General features: G+C 45.1%; 1 protein-coding gene across 9 annotated transcripts in view; it reads left to right on the top strand.

Moving 5' to 3' along the window:
- Nucleotides 1–20309, top strand: part of SH3PXD2A (SH3 and PX domains 2A) — a 235739-nt gene that overhangs the window by 154184 nt on the left and 61246 nt on the right. For 4 of the 9 annotated variants that reach the window (XM_048946827.1, XM_048946828.1, XM_048946826.1 and 1 more), the window contains 2 exons: nucleotides 6323–6370; nucleotides 14921–15052. In XM_048946827.1, coding sequence (XP_048802784.1) covers nucleotides 6323–6370; nucleotides 14921–15052 — 180 coding nt within the window. The other 5 variants (XM_048946825.1, XM_048946832.1, XM_048946830.1 and 2 more) reach the window with 3 other exon arrangements.

Raw genomic sequence — 20309 nt, 5'->3', positions numbered from 1 at the left:
ACTATAGATGCCAGTATAAGAACTGCAGAGCCTTGTATACTTCTGGGTTCAAATGGGATTAGGATGGGCTTTTGCAGAAGTAAACAGAGTAGAAAATTGGAACTCGTTTTTCTGTAAGTGGGTGCTTTTAGAAAGGACAGGGGGCTGTATGAGGCTGCTGGATTGCAGCTGGTGAGCACAGCGCTGTGCTGTGTACAGAGCAGGCGGTCCTCTCATCCTGCAGCTCAGGAAAGGACTCTCTGGTTGTGGATTTCTTCCCTGTAGGAGTGAGTTATCCAGATGATGAATTTCTGAAGCATGCTCGAGTCACGTGAGAGCCAGATGGGAACATTTTCCAAGCAGCGTGTGTGGGTCCAGCATGCGCCAGGCAGCTCTGCTTACGTGGCAAGTGGGAGCAGGCTGACGTTGGTCTGCAGCATTCAGCTGGGCAGGCCAGGAGCCTGGCTGCAGCTTGGTCCTCTGCCCCCCCTGTGCACAGCCCCTTTTCCTGAGGCATCTGCAACTGCACAAGCTGCTTGGAGAGGAGGGAAGGAAGGAGGGCTGGGGAGCTGGACTGAAATTAAAGGTCTTATTTACTGCCTGCTGTCAAATCATCTGCACTTTGGCTGAATTTGCATATTGGAAGATATCTCTGGTTATCAACTAATCAAATATTTGTTAAGTGTAGCTCTTTAAGGTACTGCCTCATCCACAGATAATGTGTGAAGTAGAGGTGAAGATCTGCTTCAGGTATGTAGGAAAGGCATCCTGCAGGGATGAGAGATTTACTTCGGACTGAGACTACTTGTGTTCTAGAGAAAGAAAATCTTAAATCTCTATATTCATTCTAATACTCTCTGTATTTAAAAAAAGCTTGCTTGGAACACACTGTATTAATGTCCTGCAGTCATAAGAACGAGGGAAGCTTTTTTAAGCCACTGTGGCAAGAGACAGGGTGGTTACCAGGCCCATCCTAGATCTGGGCACAAATATTGGTTTTGTTGTAGGTCCCTCTGGGGCCTGCAGGGAGAAACATCAATGGCACAATTAAACAATATGCCTTGGGCAGTGGAGATTGAAATAATAGATCAAAACACTTGTAGCCTTTCTGTGCCATTCTCCTGTTTCTCTGGCTATCTGTTGTTGTTTGCCTAATTGAATGAGATAATTGTGTGAGCCAGGGATGTGTGAAAATGGTACCAACTCAGGCTGAGGTTTATCTGCTTTTTTTTTTTTTTTTTTTTCTTCTTTTTTCTTTCCAAGCTGTTTTATGCTTGTGACCAATGCAGAGTCAATGTTAAAAGTAGTTACTTATATTCTTCAGGACATTATTACCTTCTCATTTAACCAGTGTCAGGCTCCAGACAGAGGAGCAGGGGCTGATGGAGAGAAATCTGGCAACAGGCTTACAGGAATTACCAATGGATGTGAGGAATCGGAAGTTTCAAGGAGTCTCAAGTGTATGGGGGAACAGTGAACATAGTGCTCTGGCTGTAGATGGAAAAGCAGAAGCAAACCCTATGGTTTTGGGTGGTCCTCACCGAACTTTCTGCTCCTGATGGTAGAGATGGTGCCCTGGCATGGAGGAGGAAGTTGTCCCCAAGCTTGGTTGGAAAGGAAATGATGACGGGAAAGTGAAAGCCAAACCCCAGGAAGCAGCTTGGGAGAAGTCAGGATGGAGCCTGGCCCTCTGTGATTCCTTACCTTCTCTAGGCAGTAAGGTCCTGCCTGAGCATCTAGGGCAACAGCAGGGCACTCGCATTTATACCAATCTCTTGGTGTGCTTGACCTCCAAAATCAGGATTGAAATGAAGGCTTAACTTCAATTTTCCATTCTGTCCTACGTGGGGAATATTACAGCGAGCAAGGCTGTAGGCCAGTTCGAAGAATTGGACAACTTCTAAGGAATAGCCCACTCTAACTCTTTCTTGCTGATTTGTCAAATACCACTGATGAATTCACAACACCCCTGTTTGTCTCTTAATGCCTTTTGCTTGATGGAGAAGAAAAAGCATTGACTTCCCCCAGCTCCAGTTGGGGAATCTCTGCCAGCTACTGGACCACCAGTGAAGTTCTCTGAAGTGGAGTGCAGCACTGATTTTGACTACTCAGGAAGCCAGTGTAATTTGAGTTCACTGTAAGACTGCATTGCTTACTGTTTTCATCCTTCCAAGAAAGGAAGGGTGAATGCCTGTGAAGTGAATCTGCAAAATGCTCAGCTGCAACCTCACCACTGCAGCCTGTGGTTAATTGAGCTCTTCTTCTTGAGGGGCAATAATGCCCTATGGAGTTGATCCCTGTTGGAAAGGGGCAGTCACTTCCAGATGTCAGCATCTCATCAGCACAGCAACTTGTTCTTGTATTCATTTTCCCAGTATTTTATGCTGCACCCTGGAGCTGCACAGCTTTTCAGAGATTTCAGTATTCCCAGATGATGTTTGATGTAGGGCTTCAAGGAAGGCAACTTCTATAGAACAGGTCATACCGATGTAATTAAACTTTTTTTGCACTCCAAAGCAAGATAGCTACATCCAGGTCCTCCATGAGAAATGTCCTTGGCCCAGGATTTCTCCATGCATAGCTGAGGAGCTGGGTTGGTGCAAGGGCTACGTGGCCAGAGCTGTACCCATGCTAAGCCTTAGGACGAGTATGATCCAATTAACCTCTGGGAATTACTGCAGCAATGTTACTGGGCAATATTTACCTTAACAAGATAGAAAGCTGTGCGTGTACTAGTTTAAAGAAAACTGATAGCCCCAGCTGCATGCAACCTGTGAATCTTTGGTTGTGTGTTGCTTCTGGCCCATACAGCAGTACTAAATAGTGGATGCTGTAGTCAGTGTTGAACTGAATGTTTTGACACTTAAACATTTTGCTGGCAAAAAAAAAAAAAAAATCCAGTATCAATAACTTCTGCTGAGAGAGCTGTGGAGGAGAAGGAGCTGCTTTGCACCTGCTGGAATTCACCTGGATGTGTAAGATGATGTGAACCGTGGAGGTGGCAGCTCCTGGGTTGTGGTAACACTGAGCTCGTGCGTTCAGCTTCAGACTTCTGGCTTTTGTGGGTTTTCCTGAAGTCCTCTCTGCCCTAGCTGCACACAAGACAAATAGCCTGCTACTAAAAGAAGATGAGTGGGGCTGTATCACAAGAGTAGAGCGTTAGTCCCCAGCAGTCTGGCGCCTGTTCTCTTGCCAGCAGTGGGAGGAGCAGCAAACAAACTGGTCTCAGTGGCAGCAGAAAAGCTTCTGGTGAAATCTAAATGCAGTCATCTGTTTCTTGTGTTTAGTTCACCACGGCAACTGGCTTAATGAAGCCTTCAAAGCCTTTCCCCCTCTAATTCCTTCCTTTCCTCCCCATCTGAGGCTGCAGCTGACCCATCCCCAGGTCCCCACCTCAGTGGGGGCAGCTCCAAAGGGATGGGGTCCAGTGGTCACTGCCAAAGCCTGCAGTGCTGCTATTTCTGGATGGTGTGGTGGCTCCAAGGACAGCCTCAGTACTCTGCACAGCGCCTTGGCTCCTGGCTGAGTTGTAATTTATGAACCCGTGTTTCTTTTGAGCTTTTAAAAATAATTCCGAGCAGAGGGGTTTGTTCTGGCTCCAGCTGAAGCTGACAGTGAGGACCGTGGGGGCTGGTGTTATGGAGCAGAATCGAAACGCTGTTACCTTAGGAGTGGCTTGCTTTGAGCAGGCATTTTTAATTTCCCTTCCAAATACTGAGATTTCCCCCCACCCCCCAAATCATCTGAGACCAGCCGGCGCTTGGCTGTGCAGCAGAGGGGGAGAGGAGAGGCAGGAAGCGAGGGTTTGTTCGTTTACCATTACCAATCCCATTGGAAACCAGTTCCAAGCCCCGTGCAGAATTCCAGAAAAACTCCTGAAGGGGAAACCCGGGGCCGTTCAAAGTTTGTGTGTTGCTGGCATGGGCGCAGCACGCATCTGGGGCCCTCGACCTCCTCCCTGTGCCCTAGATCCCCCCATGGCTCTTCGTTTGAGCTCTTTGTGAAGTGGAATCCATCACTAATGTCTGATATTTTTATTATTTGTAGGAGGAACTCTTAGAAGCTGGTAGCAATTAGAGCTTAAACGTCTTGGAATAAAAAAAAAAAAAATCCCCAAGAAGGAAGCTTAATGCTAAGCAGATGTGCAGGAGCAGCTGAAGTATGCTAGCTGCCTTCTGCTTCAGGAGCAGCCCCGTCTCCATCTCACTGCTGTCAGGCTGGGGCAGCTGAGAAGTGCTGCAGCTTGTGTGCTGCTCCTCAGGCTGGGGAGCTGCCCCAGGATCAGTGATGTTGTTCTCCAGTTACTGCTCTAGATTGCCTTCTTATTATGATCTAGACAGATTATGATTTTGATAAGGGAAGAAAACCACTTTTGCTTTCTCTGGAAATAGATAGGAGCTAACATTTTTACGCTGTTGTTGTGGCACGTTGTTCCATGTCAGTTATGAGAGAACACGTGGGTATCTGTAGATGAGGTTGCTGTGAATCTGGGGCTAAACTCCCTCCCTTGGACAGGCAGATCCAGGGAAGCCCTAAGCTGGTGTGAAGCACAGTTGATTCTTTCTCTATTTTTAGTTGGTGGCTGTTTCAGCATTTTGCTTCTGGCTTGTACTGGGGCAAACTGGAATCTTCCTGGTTGTTTCTACATTACATCTGCATTCTTTATCACTGCAATATTCAGGTTCTTCTATCTGGAAAAAGATCTGACAGCTGACTGACGTTCATAATCCCCTTCCTGAATGCAGTGGAAGTTTATTCAAAAGCTCAGAGACAAGTTGCTGACAACAGCTCCTTCACACCCTTTCCCGTTTGTGCCCTGAGTCTGTAATAGAAACATGCTGTATATTCCCTTTGTAAGCTAGAGCATGAGTTACTCTGCCAGATGATTTCCTGTTGCACTCTACCAGTGTAGAGCCCCTTTTTTAATGGTAATCCAAAATAAATTACTGTAAGTTATCATGATGTGTTTTGTATTGGATTGTTACAGTGCAGTGCATGGGTTTGGGGGCTAGATGGTTGCAGTTTTCAGGTATTTCCACTGCTGAGAATTTGTTGAAAAACAAAGGCCAAATCTAGCTGACCTCCAGTATTGCTCTAACATGATGAAGATTGGGGGCCTGATATAAAGGAAAAATTCAAAGATTTTGCTATTCCTGTAGCGCTGAGGAAATGCAGCGAAGTGTTTCTTGGAGCTCTGGTTTCCAGTGGGAATGTCTGAAAGCCCTTTCTCTTGCTTTATATTGTAACTGAGAAATCACAAGCACATATGTACTAGGAATCTTTAACTGGTTACTTGGGTTTTTTGGCTGCCTTAATGATACTCTGAGGGTCAGAAGACAGTAGCAAGTCAAAAAAGCAAGGGTGCCAGTATGCACTGATCCTCTCTCCCAGTAACTGCAGGGTGCATCTTCCCTGCTGTTAAACTGATTATTCCAGAGTTGGGCTCACTATTGCTAGTGGGCTTTAAAAATCATTTTTTGGAGTTGTTTGCCAGAATTCAGTAAGTTCTTAGTCTATCATATAAATACCCCCCCTCCCACCTTGCATCTTCTCCCAGGCGGTGTTAGAGTAACAGGTCTGCCTGTGTTTCTGCCTGTGTTCCACCATCCCATGTAATGGGAATATTTGCTGGTTCTTATTTTGAAATGGGGGCAAACCTGACAACTTTAGAAACATGCTTCCAGTGTACTCAAACAAAACAAGAAAATGTGATTGTTCCCAGAATCCCGAGACAAGTATTTAAACCTAATTTTGTGGAGGGGCAGGGAAAACTTTTGACCTTGTTGATAACAATTGTATTAGCTTTTTCTTTAGCCAGGTTTCTGCCTCATGTTTGTTGGCTAAACATTTGTGATTTAACTATACCTTTGTATGAGCTCTGTATTCTTCCATGTCTATTATTACTTAATGCAGTTCCACGGTAACAAAATGCTTGCATGTATTGAAGTTCCATCTCTGTGAGTTGCCTGTTGGTCTTACGGGGATCATTAACAGCTGCAAAGCTAAATACTTCTGCAGGTCTGAGGCTTAATGAGTCAAACTGTCTCTTGGTATGCATTTCCTGTCCTAGTGGGAATAAGCTCAGAGCATATCTTACTCAGATTTCAAATTTGAAGAACTACATGTCAGTTTCACAAGTTGACTAACTTTTATTTTACCTGGGTAGTTCTTATGACTTGACCTTTACGCAAATCCCCGTTGTGCTGACCAAACTCTAAAGAAAAAAGTTGATGTTCCTTTCTGTTTTAATCTGTTTAAATTAACTTTCAAACTTGCTGATATGATTTTCTTCTTTCTCTAATTCCTTCCTTCTTTTATGGCTGCCCTTTTCTTGGATTTCCAGTTTGGATGTCCAGTTTGTCTGAGACTCCAAAAAAGAGTGTCGCTCCAGGTAATTTCTTGTGCCTTGCTGTTCTGCATGTCATGTGTGGTTTTGGAATTCTGTGACTGTGAATTCACTGTCTCTGGCAGTGAATATCCAGGATCTGTTGTGTACCTGTGTGTTGGTTTTTTGTGATGCATGATTTTTGACAAAGATGCTGAATTTTTGGCTTCTGATGCTTCCAAAAGCAGTACATGGCATTTTGCTGTGTGACCTCTCCCTTGCCCAACTCCTCTACAGATCAAAGCAGTTTCTTGCCTTGTGGTGGGCTGACCCTGTCCAGCAGCAACACACCTTCACAGCCCCATGCCTGCACTGAGGGATAAAGGAGAGAAGACAGCTTTTCCACAGTGTATATATAGAAAGGGTGTTTTATGGAACAGATGAGACTGAGGAAGATGCAAAAATGGCAAAAATTATCATTCTTTCATCCTTCTCAAACTTGAAGTCTGTGGCTTGTGATACTTCCTTCTCTGTGAAGGATATGGGCAGTAAGACAACACATAGGTATTAAGCCAAGGAAGAATGGAAATGCCCCTGCTGCTTTCTGTGCTCAATTTGGTTAATATCCAAGCCAATGTCCTTTTCAAACCCTGTGAGCAAAATCCCACCATCCTCAGTGGGTGGGTGCTTGCTAGGCAGAGGCTCTTAGTAAGTAACACTGCAGCGATATCAGAAATGCTGACCCAGAAAGAAGTTCAGTACACCCCTGGGGGATGTTCACTCTGAGCAGAACAGGTCTGATTTCAGGCTGATATTTGTACATAATTGCCCAAAAATATCTGAAGTATTCGATCACAGAAGCATGGTGGTTAATAGGTCATCTGGGAGTTCAGACAAACAATGAGACTGAAAAGGAGGGCAGTGTGTTGAGATGATACTGCTTGAAGAGAGTGGCAAGGAGCCCTTAGGTGGCCTGGTTTGGAGGTAAGGGATATATGGGGTTGGTTTTCTCTGGCTTTCTGTGTGTCTTGGGACTGCTTTATGTTGGGGTTTGTAATATGGCAAATAGAATACTAAAGCCTTCTGAAAGGTGAAACTTTAATCAATACAAATTCCTTCTCTTCTGTTAGCTAAATGCATGTTGCTAGTTTGGCTTCAAAATCTGTGCATAATGAGAGGGTAAATATAAGTGATTAATTGCTCTGTGTAGTGCTCAAAAAGGGAAATGCTGTTACATAGTTCTGCTGAGAAGTCTTCTGGTGCACCTGCCCAGGTCTCTAGCTCCCCAAGCTGTTCCAATTCATGTCATTCAGTTGTCATGATGTATTTTGGATTGGATTGGAATGATCATTCAGTTAATTTCTTGTTCAAATGAATCCACAGCTCCAACACTGGTTCTCTTCAGATCAGGCCTGCTGAAGGCTGTATTGTAATATGGAAGTTAAAGGCTCAAGCTTGGATTCTGTATCCTTGGTATCAATCTATGTCTTAGAATGCAGAAGACTGGAAGAGAAGCCAGTCATAGGACACGATCTTGCTCCATTAAATGCAAACTCCAGCCACGAGATTTAACGTCTTATTTTGGAAGAAGATCATGCCACACTGCCAGATTGTGAGAAGTGCCACAGTGGGATGTAGTGGGTGTCTCTGACTGCAGGCCATCAGGAATGCAGAGCTTCACACAGCTAGGCAGCCTGCCTTCCCTTGCCATCACTGCAACCCATGTGCCAGGAGGGTGGTTGGGGGTGACCCGACTGCTGTTGCATTCCTTGGCTAGTTGGCTTTGTGCAGTGCAGAGTAATGTGGGTGTGCTGCCACATCAAGCGTGACTGGGGTGAGTGCCAATGTACATAGGTGACTTCAGCCTGGTGGAGGATCCTGTCTAGCAGCTGTGTGAAAATCTACAAATGGTTTAACAGATCAGTGTGCAAAATACTTCAGTTTTCTGAACTGTTGCTACCTGTAACCTAGTTGGTTGGAACAGCTGTTCAGAAAGCCAACTTTCCTAGAAGTGGAAAGAGGACTCAACATTTTCTTTTTTTTTTTTTTTTTTTTTTTTCCTTTCACCCTCCTGCCTTTAATTTTTCTTGGCTCTACCTTAAAACTCAGCAGATCAAAAATAAAGAAATAAAAATCCTAACAAGCTCCAGTTGGCAAAGGTCAGCACTGAATTTCTCCATTTGTCAGGATTCTGTTGGAAATGCTGCTGAGCACTCTGAAGAAGGAAGAAACTAAAGTGGAGTGCTCACTTGAGAGAGTGCCGGGCATTTACCGAGGGCCAAGCTGCTCTTGGTGCTCTGTCCATGAGATTGGTTTTTGCTGCTGGTTTAGCTGAGCTTCGGGCACATGCAGTGCTGGAAGCCAGCCTGCCTTAAAGCTGCCACTTGTCCCATGGTCTTGAAAGCTCAGCCAGATCTTGCCTCTTGGAAAAGCTAGGAAATACTGTGCATCCCTTTCACTGGGGGATGAATCCAAGAGGGAGCCTATTTTCTGCTGCAAGGCATATTCCTCCCTTCCTGATGACTGTGTGTGCTGTTGGCTTGGGCACCCTGTGGCTGTTTGTAGCAGCAATCTCTTGGGCCAGGAGGGACTCTACATGGCTCATGGAGCTGCCATCTCTGCCTGGTGTCTGCATGTGTAGCCAGAACGATAATGACTGGAGTTGCAGGTGCTCTGCGAGCAAGATATTGCTCCATGCACTAAAAGTGTGCATGCTTAATGTGGTCTTGAAGAAAGTGTGTGTGTATGAATACTCGCTCACAGAGAAACTCCTTGTGTGTTAATTATGGCCCCTAATTTGGGATGAGGGGGTTTGCGTACTGACTTGGTCATCCCTGAAAGGGTGGTGCTCAACCCTGTGTTACTCTCAGGCATTGACATTTTGTGTGTTAGATAAGGTTTTAGGCCAAGCTTATTTGGTTTTAAGTTACTTACTGATGAGATCCAAGCTCTCCCATCCTGCATTCAGTCTTCTCTCTTTAATTAGCAGAGTGTCACCTGCTTCTGAAACTTCTCAGAAAATGCCATCAAATGGCTTTGTCGTTAGAGAAAGAACTACCTAGCTGATCTCAGGTCATGAGCTGCAGAAACAAGGGAGTATTAATAACCCGTTTGATATCCTTCTGCAAATATTTGTTTTCCTCTGTAATGAGACAAAAGGAATTTTGCCGGAACAGTTTTATTGCTAAGACCCAGAGGCTGAAATGGATTTGTACTGAATTCTTTTAGTTATTATGCATGTTACTGAAGCTTCAGAGCTCAGGACTGTTAAACCAAGAGCTGTTGACTGCTGAAGTGCTGTTAGAACTGGGGAGACCCCTGCCTACCAGAAAGGATAGAGATGGATCCCCTTTCTTACTGACACATGCTGTGAGTGTCCTCTGTGAATCATTGGTATGCAATTAGAGCCTGAATTTTGGGAAGGGGCTGAGGGAGAGGACAGTCTGGAGTTGGAGTATGCAGGAGTATCCAGGAGATGAGTCAAGGGCTGATTCTTTAGAGCATGTATAGGTGGTAGTCCTAGCAAGTTCTCTATTTCTGATCTGAATCCGTATTTTCCCCAAGGAGATCTGTAGGAAGCTCTGTCAGTCTCATTCCACTGCTTACTCTAAGAGTGCGTTATTTTAGGAACTGCTTTTGAATTTGCTCTGGGATCGGAGCTCTTGTGTAACCTCATGTGCTTTTCATATAAAAGTATTTTTCATGCCATGTGCAGGATAAAAATTGCTTAGCCCAATTTTTAGGCTATCTTGAATGACTTGGGGATGTATCACTGGAAGAGGGCTCGAAGAAAACACGCAGATACAACGTGTTTATTTACCGCAGAGTCATAGAACTTCTGATAAGGAAAAAAATAAAGTAAGGGTTTTAGTTAGACAAAGAAAGTCCATGTGTTTAAAACTGAGGATGTGATTGTTGAGAGGGGATAGTCTGATTGGAGGATTTTAAATGGGATTGCTGCTGTTCTGGATACTCCTTCTTTTCTTCCCTGCCTGCTCTCAACTTTCTCCAAAGGAATTTCCTTGAGATGCATGAAGGGTTACCCTTCATTGGCTTTAAAAAGAAGCCGTAGCTCTAGATGTAAGCCACTGCAGTTCCTTTTGGAAAGTGTGCAACTCTGATGTGCTGCTGCTTGGTGAGCTGAGGCACTGGGGTGCCTTCTGCCAAGTGCCCGCATGCAAACCCTGCGTGTGCCCATGGGGAACGTGCCAGCTGCAGCCCAGGTCTGGGAAGGAGGACTACCTGCCAGCTGGTTACTCAGTTGTGATTCATGCTCGTGGTGTTCACTGAACGTTTGTGGTTTTGGCTCTTTTCAGAACTTCCACTGACCAGCCCAGTCCTACATCATTTAGTCTGAATCTGTAAACAGTTGATTGATAATCATAAAAGTGCAATATAAAGTCCAGCACGCTGTATGGATTAAAAGAGCAGACATGTTTATAGCCTGATAACAACGGAGTACTCTGGCAAAGATCAGGAGTCTCAAATTTCCATATCCAGATGATTTTATTTTTGGAGTCCACTTGGTGGTTTTAATTTTTGGCTATTGCAAAACCATCATAGGTCTTAGCTGTTGCAACACGGAGGAGGAAGGAGCCACTTGGAACGGGAGCTTTGTGCTCTTATTTAGGAGGCTGTCCCACAGTCACTGGGCTCTGAGTACTGCGGGAGGAACGATGCTCTCTCCTTGCTGCCTGGAGAGGGGGTCAGGGCGCAACAGTGTCACTTCATAGTGCCAGCTCTGGGGGCATGGACAAGCTCCGATGACATTTCTGCCCAGCCCTGGGAAAGTAATCTCAGAGGTGAGGAGCGGGAGGATTGTAAAGTGGAGCCCTATGGAGAGGAGGAGGGCTATCCTCAAGACTTTAACCAGGAAACGGACTCGAGGCAAAAATAAACGGAGAGGCAAGCAAACTCTTATTTCAGCCAGCAATCTGTCGTGCGCTCTGCTCTCGGGAGGGCTTGCAAGTTGGAACTGAACTGTAATACTAATTCTGCTTTTTTTGGGGGAGGGTTGGAAGGGAGCTTTACCTGGCACGTCAGCCTTATCCTACCCTCTGCTCTCCATTCCTCCTGCCTGTACTGAAAAGGCTTTCCAAAAGTGGTGCTGTGATATTCATGGGGCATTGCAGTGTGCATGTGAGCTTGCTGGGAATCCTGCCCTGCTCCATGGGGCTCATGGTGTGCAGGTGTGATCCTGAGGATCCTGAGCCTCACTGACGCATCATTTATTTAAAGATGCCTATCGGGGTGGAGGACTGAGAAGGGCTGAAGTTTGTGCCTGTCTGAAGGGAGTAATGGAACAGCTGAAACCAGCCTGCCCAGATAACGTGCGAGGCTTCAGATTACTGGGAGAAGCTGTTCCTGTCTCTTCCAGCTCTCCTCCTTCCTTTACTGTTGAAGCCTTTCCCACTGTACAGTGTCTGATCCTGGGAGGGCATCACTTCAGGAACTGCAGGGTTACCCTCCACGTGGCCATGTGCAGCACTCCAAATTTAAAGCAGGGTGAGATGATCTGCTGTAGCTGTAAATGAACAGGCTTATTTGACTTTGATTACTTGTTAGACCAAGGAGTTGTGTGGCTTTTTTTTTTTTTTTTTTTCGCCTTAACAGGAGTCTTGTAATGCTTAAGCCAGCTTCTGTTAAAATGGTCTCTTAATTGTAAGTGTTGCACCAGATGCTGTAGTGACAAAGAAGTCCTCCTGTGCAGAACGCTTTATCTAAGCCAGGACAGGGTAGACTGCTGAGTTTCAGATATGCGAATACAGATGGACTGCATCTTGGTTTTTTTGTTTGTTTGTTTTTTTGTTTTAAATTTTTTTATTATTATTACTTTTAGAGAGAGAACTGCGGAAGTGGGTTGGCAGTGCTCCTTCTCTGGGTTTGCTGGCCGGGGCACTCCCCTGGCACACGGTCCCTGGCTCAGCATGGGTGGCTGGTGTGGGATGTCTGCCAGCCTGCACTCCGGCCATGGCCCGGCTTTGTTCCCAGCAGGGACACGTGTACCACACGAGCACTGCTCCTGCCACAGAGGCACTGCTGTCTGGTGGTTTTTGTCCTATGACTACTGCCTAGGAGGTAGAGAAGACATCTGTGGTGTGTGTGCGCAGCAAATAGCTTTGTGAGTGTCCTTTACTCCTTTTGCAATTGTTTGGTCCCACATTCTGCCTTTCTAAGCATGCTGAATTCTTTGCATGTGCATAAATACATTGCCATGGTGGCTTTGGGTTTTAGTTAGAGAATCCTAGGGCAAAAATGGAGTGGGGGCTATAGGCGTTGCTTGCTTAAATAAAGTGAAGAAGGTGCTGCTGCTTTTCCCCCTTCCCAGACTGGAGAAGGGACTGTGTGGGAAGCAGAGAAACAGGGGAAGGCATCTCCTCACACTCCTGATAACCCAATTAGTGCTGGTTTAAACCAGAGCACACAAATCAGGCTGATTCATTGTGAACAGAAATATGATGATGCTTTAGAGTGAACAGCTATGGTGAAAAACTGTATAATAAATCTTAATATTGTCAGTTCACTGCTTTCTTCCCCTGTTCCTACTGCTGGCTGTGGTTCAGCCATCCACAGAAGAGCTAAATCTCTTAAACACAAGCTTCAGGAGGAGATGACTCCTCTTTAAAGAAAGTTAACCTATGGAACATAAGAGCAGTCAGAGGCGGGCTTAGGGAGCACGGAAGTCATCTAATTTTCTGGATTTCTTAAGACCAGTCCAAAGGGAGGCATTGTGATAGTGTTTCCTTTCAGGAAAATGTTAAGTTAATTGCTTTTATTTAAGGATTTTCCTTGCACAGGATGCTCTTCTAATGACTGATGCACTCTTTATCTCTCTTTTGGCAGGAATGCTAATTATTTGTCTGCAGAATTAGTTTGCATCTGCAGTTCAAATACATACATGCGGGCTGCTTTTGGAACTGCAATGCAACACTGAGCATCCTGTGCTTAGCTATTAGTCCCCCAGCTTGTCCAGCGGACAGCTTCAGACCATGCTGCTTCCTTCCTGTCTCTTGTAGCCAATTTGTCTTCAGAGATTGAGGAGACCTGGAGTCTGCTCCTGGCTCTGCCCCCGTCACGTGAAATGGGACTTTCAGCAGGCCGTACATCTGCTGCTGTCTCCCTTCTCCATCTGCATCTTAATCTAGAGAGACGGGAACTGCCTTTTACTGTGTAAAATGTATGATATACTGTTGGTCCAGACAGCTCTGCCTTTATAGACAATGCTGCAATTCAGGAAACCTGTAAAATAGTTTTGCATGAAGGCTTGTGTCTGGTGGCTCTTAGTGCAGAAATCCAAGGTGCTTTTTGTTCTGCTCTGACGCTTTGAAGAATGTGTTTTTGAGGGAAAATTAAGAAACTTTGAGGCTTTCATGACCTTTCAAGGCAATTTCCAGGCAGAAGCAGTGCTGTGGTGCCCGTGTTTGGAGGAGCTGAGTATGTGCTGTTTATGTTGCATCAGAGCCGTGCCACATCCGTGCAGCGGTGGCAGCACTGGGATCTCCCCCATGCCTGGAGCAGCAGTGTGCCTGCCCTGTGACTCCTCCCAGAGTGTACAGTTTTGATTTTGAGGTTCAAAAATTAAAAAAAAAAAAAAAAAAAAAAAAGCCCAAAATGCCCAAGAAAAGCTTGAGGGCAGCAGGGGAATGGAGAACAGTTATTTGCACTTTTTTTCTTCTGTGTTTGTATGAGAGCCTGCAGTCATTGCTCTTGGCTCTGACAGCCAAGAACCTTCAGTACGAAGGAGAAGCAAACAGGGAGGACTGTCTCTAAGAGCTCCAAGAAGGCACCGAAGGGTGATGGAGAGGGAAGTGGGACGCACCGTGCCTGGCCAGGGACGCTGGGCTGTGCTCTGCTCCGAGGCTGCTTCTGCACTGGGGAATGCGGAACCGCGGAGCTGGCGGGGGGCAGGCAGGGGGTGGCCGTGTTTTAGCAAGGATCTGGCGCTATAACTTTTTTTTCTTCTTCTGTTTCAAGTAAACACTCCTCCCCGCCCTCCCCTCTCTCCCTCCACCCCACCTCCCTCTCTTTCAATCCCGCTCATGTGTTTCTATTTAAGGGCTGCAGTGCAGACGAATATGATTGGCATCTACAGCCCCCTTTTGACTTTCAGCTCAAGCCTTTAGAGTGGAGAAGGAGCTGAGACGCCAAGGGGAGAGCTGTTTTTCTTTTGGTTTACTGGGGGGATGGCTCAGCTGTGGATTTATGCTGCTTCTGCCCAGGATTTTTCTCACTGAATGGGAGCAAGGATTGTGGAAACCATGTTGGGAAGAGGTTTACTTTCAGAATCCATCATGAAACTCTGCGACTAAATCACTGTATTTTCGGCTCCTTTTCAAAAAAAAAAAAAAAAAAAAAAAAAAAAAAACCAAAACATTTTTTTTTCCTCCCCTTTTTCTTCCTCTTCTCTCCAATGTCCCTCTGTGCTGCTGGGTTGTGGGCCAGAGGAGGCTATTTCTATATGGCCAGCCATTTGGGGATATGCTGCGAGCCAAGGTTGTTTGCTGATTCGCTTGGCTCTGGTGACAACTTGGCCTGTTGTGACTCGGATGGACGGAGGTCGCTCTCGAGGAGCCATGGCTGGAAGCTGGCTTACAGCTTGCTTTTTCCCTTCCCCAGGTGCTGATGCTAGCTCCGAACCCATGATCCTGGAGCAATATGTGGTGGTGTCCAACTATGAGAAGCAGGAGAACTCTGAGATCAGCCTCCAAGCTGGAGAGGTCGTGGATGTCATAGAGAAAAATGAAAGCGGTAAGACAACTTTGTTGCTCATCCTTCTTTCAATGGTCAGATTTTTTCCATGTGTTCCTGTTCTTTCAGTTTCTTCACCATTGCTCGTAGCCGTACGTTAGCTCCATCTGGTACAGTTACTATGTCTGGCTGAGGATGTTGAAGTTTCTCAATGTTGATTTGGGCTGGGGGCCAAATGTTGCCTTCTACTGTAAGAATGTTTCATGGGTTTTGTGTGTTAATTAGCTGAAGTACACTAATGGAAAATGAAGGTGAAGGAGAGAAGGGTCTGCAGCTAATGAAGTTGATGTATAGTAGATGATCTAGTTGCCCTGCTGTCTCTTTGAGTCTCCGTCAGCATTTCCATTACTAACTCCCTTTTTTGGAGGATTTATAGGATGAGCGTTTAAAAATTGCTTGGGGTGAAACTTGGCTTGACAGCTTAGCCTGTGGCCCAGAGCTCAGTAGGGAGGGAAGGGAATGTGTGTAGATAAATACATGGCCGCGCACAGCTTCAAAACTTCTTGCAGAAGCGTTAATTGGGGAGTTTAGAAGCAAAGAGGCAGAGCATGTAATGTAAAAGTAAGATGAAATCCCTTCTTCTGCCATCTGTGCAATAACTAGCTTGTGCTTGGAAAATGAGATTCTTGGCAAGTGTTTGTATAGATGTCTTTTGTGTGCTTTAACTCTTGGATGCCTGCTAGCTTCGAGTCAGCCTAAACAAATGTATGAGACTGTGTACATGGTGGAGCAGGTTAGCAGCTGGTTTAAATAACTGCCTGTCTTCAGCAGCTCCCCTCCTCCCTCCAGCGCTCCTTGTGCATTAATCCAAAGCAGTTGTCCAGGGCTGTTCTCCAGCCCACTCGTGACTTGTGTGTCCTCATCCAGAGGAGCTGCTGGCGTTTGGAGCCATGCTTGCGAGGCTCGTGCTGTGGGAGCTCCGCACGCAGGCTCTCCTGGCTGGCTGGCTCTGGAGTGCGCTGGCAGGGGAACTGGGACGCCCTGGTCAGGGGCTTAAGTCTATTTCTCAGAGCTCTGAGTCAGTTCGTCCATAATGATGATCACGCGTTGTATTTATGTATTTCTTCAGTGGAGTGGTAATTTCTTTGCTGTATGAAAGCCTAATGCTAGCTTGGCTGTGTGAAGCAGTTGCTGGCCAGTGACTTACTGTGGTGTCCAAAGGCATAGCGTGTGGGAATGCACTCACTCGGGTGAACACAAATGCTTGTCCTCTGGATACTGACTGTATCACTTGCAAAACTAGTAAAGACCAAAATGCTAATTTGCTCCACTTCAAAGCTCTCACTGTGATTGTAAGGGAAAAAAAGTCTCAATTTCAACTCTCTGGACTAATGGACAAGCCTCCTCCCTTCGGAGTCTGAAAGCTTCTCATTGTCAACAGTGGGCATTACTGCTGTCAGAACAAATCTGGCTATTGTGGCAACTTGTGTTCATATCCATGATATCCCTGCTTTTTGATAATGGCTTATGGTACCGAGGAAACTAGGTTTAAAATAATGCAAGAAGCATCTCTGAATTTCAAATGACAATTCCCTTGTTTTGTTTTAATGTGGCCTCTCTGCCTTGCATAGTTCACAGTGTCCTGTACCGAGCCACGTGGTATGTGGAGATGCAAGAGGGTTTAATTTTAAGTAGTGGGTCCAGAAATGTGATTCTAAGGAAACATCCTTGAACTTGGGTTACAGTCCTTGAGACTGTATTCTCAAGATGCTTATCACCTAGGCTTCATGATGCTCGTATAAATAAGAAGAGATATGAAGCATTGGGATCAGCAGTCATGCCTGTATGAGAAACTATGGCACCAATCGGTGATGTCCAAAGCATCGCTTGCTTTGGATGCTTCTCTGAACTGTTCTGGCAAGGGAATAATATTTTAGTTTGTCCACGAGCAGGACTCCAAACGTACACTCTAACTCTCTGTTGGGTTAGGGATACCACAGGAATGACTTCAATACTTTGAATTCTTGTCTCTTCTGGAAACTGGAATGGCATGTAAAGGAACTAGCTGAAGTTTTCTGAAGTCTGAGCTTTTTAAGCTTGCAATGTGGATTGAATGCAGAACCTGTTTAGTGTAGGAAAGCGTGTCTAGAATATGTGGTTATGACTTCTAAGAACATGGGGATACACTTTTTTTTTTAAAGAACATAAGATCATTTGGACTATGCATGTGGGTGGCAACTCAACTCACTGTATGGTTGTACTGTCTTCAAAAGTGTTGTGAAACTAGAGCTGCGATTATATAAATTAAGCTCATTCTCCTCCCATGCCCAGAAAACAGTGATGAAGCAAGGTGTTACGTATGGCTCTGCAGCAGGGACAGTGTCAGCAATGAACTTTTGCCATGTGTAGCTTTTCAGAACAGGAGGGAGGGAAGAATAACTAGATAGCTTACAGTGCCATTAGACTGAACAGTGTGCTTTGAATGTGGTGATGGTTCTGCTGGGCAAATGTTGCAGACTTTCTTGTGTGTATACTTGCAAATATGGGGTTTTGGAAGGGTTTTGTTTGTTTTTCAATATGTACTTTGGGAAAGCTAATAGGGTAGCTAATAGGCATGGCTGACTGCTTGATTTTTGTTTCTTTGTTTGTTTGTTTTTTAAAGCCTTACTTGAATGGAGTTGCATGGTGATGCCTAGGGATGTGTTAATAGTTCTTTTGTTTTCCAGAGTGGGAGGAACCTTAGGTTGGCTCTGTTGCACAGCTTTGTAGGGAAGAAATACCTTGGCTTTACTGGCCAGATGGCCCTTACACAGTGATGTTCAGAAGCTGTATCCAAACAGTGCCTGTTTCATGTCCTTCTGAAGGTTTTCTTCTGAAATGCTTCTAGGGCCTGAGCTAATTATCATCTCCCTGTTTGCCTCCAAACTGCACATCCCTCTAGAAGGAATTACACCACACTTTCCAAGGTCAATATATCAGGTAGAAGCAGAGGGGGAAATAAAAACCTTCCAGTGTATCATATATTGAATTCTTACCTGGTTATTATCCATTAGGTTAACTTCGTGTTAAGTGTGTTAAATTTACCATGTAGCATTATTCAGTGTTATATCTGCCATATAAGCAATGGGATTTGTGGCAACTTGCAGTCAGACCTATTTGAAACAGGGTTGTATGAAGTTGGCTTCATTACTGAATCAATGGCTCAGACTTGGATATCATTTCAAGTAGAGACTTCTGTTCGATATTAAGACTTTTGAAAGCAAAGTCAGTGTAGCATGTGGTGAATAAATCCTGAAACCTTTCATCTCTGTTATGAAGCTCATGGGTCACTGTAACCTGACTGTTGCTGCAATTGCCATGGAAGCAAATTTTGCTGGACTGGAAGATGTCTGTGGGACTTCAGTGCTTCAGAACAAATTACTCAGTTATGTACCAGCTCTCAGTCTTTGAAACACATTTTCTGGGGGAAAAAAAATCTTGGTTCAACAAAAGTTGCCTTTCAGACCTTCCTCTGGATAATAGTTGCACGAGTGGAAGGTGTGCTGGTATTATCATTGTTTTTAAACTCAACTGGGGAGGGAAAAGCTGTATGTAGCAATGGTCAGAAATGCATCAGGATTGAAGTGAAGGTTTACATTCTCTCCAGCTGGTGTCTGGGAGCAGGCTGCAGTTGCAGGGCTGTGTCTGATGGGTTTGTTTAAATGTGCTGTGTAGCCAACATGCACCGGCCAGCTCTATCTAAACATCTCTGTGTAGCTTTGGGATAGCAATGTAAATAACTGACTCGAGTGTTGTCTGTCAAGTGCATTTGTTTCTCTTACACCTTAACTAGAAAAGCCTTGTGGAATGATCTGACGGTATGTATTTGTGTTGGAGCAGTGAAATGTGACTTTAAAGCAGGAATCTGATGCAGATTTCTTTGAGGTAGAAGGGGGAGGGACTCGGCTCGAGCAGCTCCCTCCTTGCCAAGTTCTGTGTGGATGTGGCTTGAAACGGTCAAATTATAAACTGTGGCAGCAGTGTTTGCAATGGAAAACCTGACAGACAGGGAAGCGTAAGCACATTCCGAGCACCTCTGCTGCTTGGCTGTGTGGTGGGATGGGGCTCTTCCCTCACAGCCCCTGTGAGCTGCTTCTGTTAGGGGAATAGAGGGATGCCTCTTCAGTGGGGCTGAGCAGGACGTAACTGTTTCCTTTGCAATTACATAACTGCAGACAGATTTCCAATATTATATTGGAAGCTACAAAGCTATTGCAGCTAGTGTAGTTTCCTCAGGAATGAGAGGGCCCTTTGGGAAGGGAGGCCAGGGCGTGGGGGACAGCAATGAAGTGTCACTATGAGGAAGGCCTCTGCTTATTAGGGTGCCCTGGCTTTGGGGTCGTCAGTGTCAGACCTCTATTCCATGCTTACTTTCCCAGCTAGTATTAATTTTCAGTCCTATTCGTTACAGTCTTGGTTTCTTAATTCTGTAATGACAACTTCCTGTCTCACATCTGCTTTCTGCTGCTTCACCTCTTTCTCTAGGATGTTACCATCTTCACGCTCCCTCATTTGTACATGACAGGAGTGTGGCACTGTGTGCAATGGTAGCAAATGTCTCTGAGCATTAGATTTATCTTGCAGAAGTTGGCCAAAGTCCAGTGCACTTCTGTTTACACATAAGTAATACTTCATCAGTTTCCTAGGCTCCTAATATTGATGGAGCTCTACACCGAGTCACAAATACAACTACTCTGTTTACTTTAAAAATGTCAATAGCTGAGCATCCACCAGTTGGAAGTGTTGTCAGACACTGTATACTTAATTGCCGTCATTGCGCTTTCATTGTGCTTTATTTTAGGTCAAGTGTGCACGCTGGCTTTCCCTGGAGATGTTTCTTACAGAGCATTTCAAGAGAACATTGTCCAGTGGATGTGACTCCTGTCTTAATTTCTGTTTGTACACCTAGCCCTGACCTGATCTTTGCTCTGAGAAAACTAATTCTTTGCATTTCCATTCCTTCCCAGCGTGGCGGTGTATTTGAATTGCAAACTTTGAAAGAGACCATGTTGTGATACAAAAAGTAAATACTGTCTAGTATAGCGGGCCATTCTTGAGCTGTGCCTGGAATTTTAGGAGAAGAAACAAACACTTAGGTCAAATGCCTTTCCTCTAGCACTGGTGATTTCATCCAAGAAGACAGATTTAGGTGAGTGGCCAATGCTAAATGCTTAGAACAGCCTGTGTGACTGCTCTTCTGTGAATCAGTGTTCATAATTCTCTAATGAATGGAGTTGAATTTAAGAAAGGATCATCCCAAATTCTTATTTTGAAAAGT

Source organism: Lagopus muta, chromosome 5, assembly GCF_023343835.1.
Source record: "Lagopus muta isolate bLagMut1 chromosome 5, bLagMut1 primary, whole genome shotgun sequence".
Classification (NCBI taxonomy): domain Eukaryota; kingdom Metazoa; phylum Chordata; class Aves; order Galliformes; family Phasianidae; genus Lagopus; species Lagopus muta.
The sequence above is the reverse complement of the archived record's forward strand: the minus strand, read 5'-3'. Positions and strand labels throughout refer to the sequence as shown.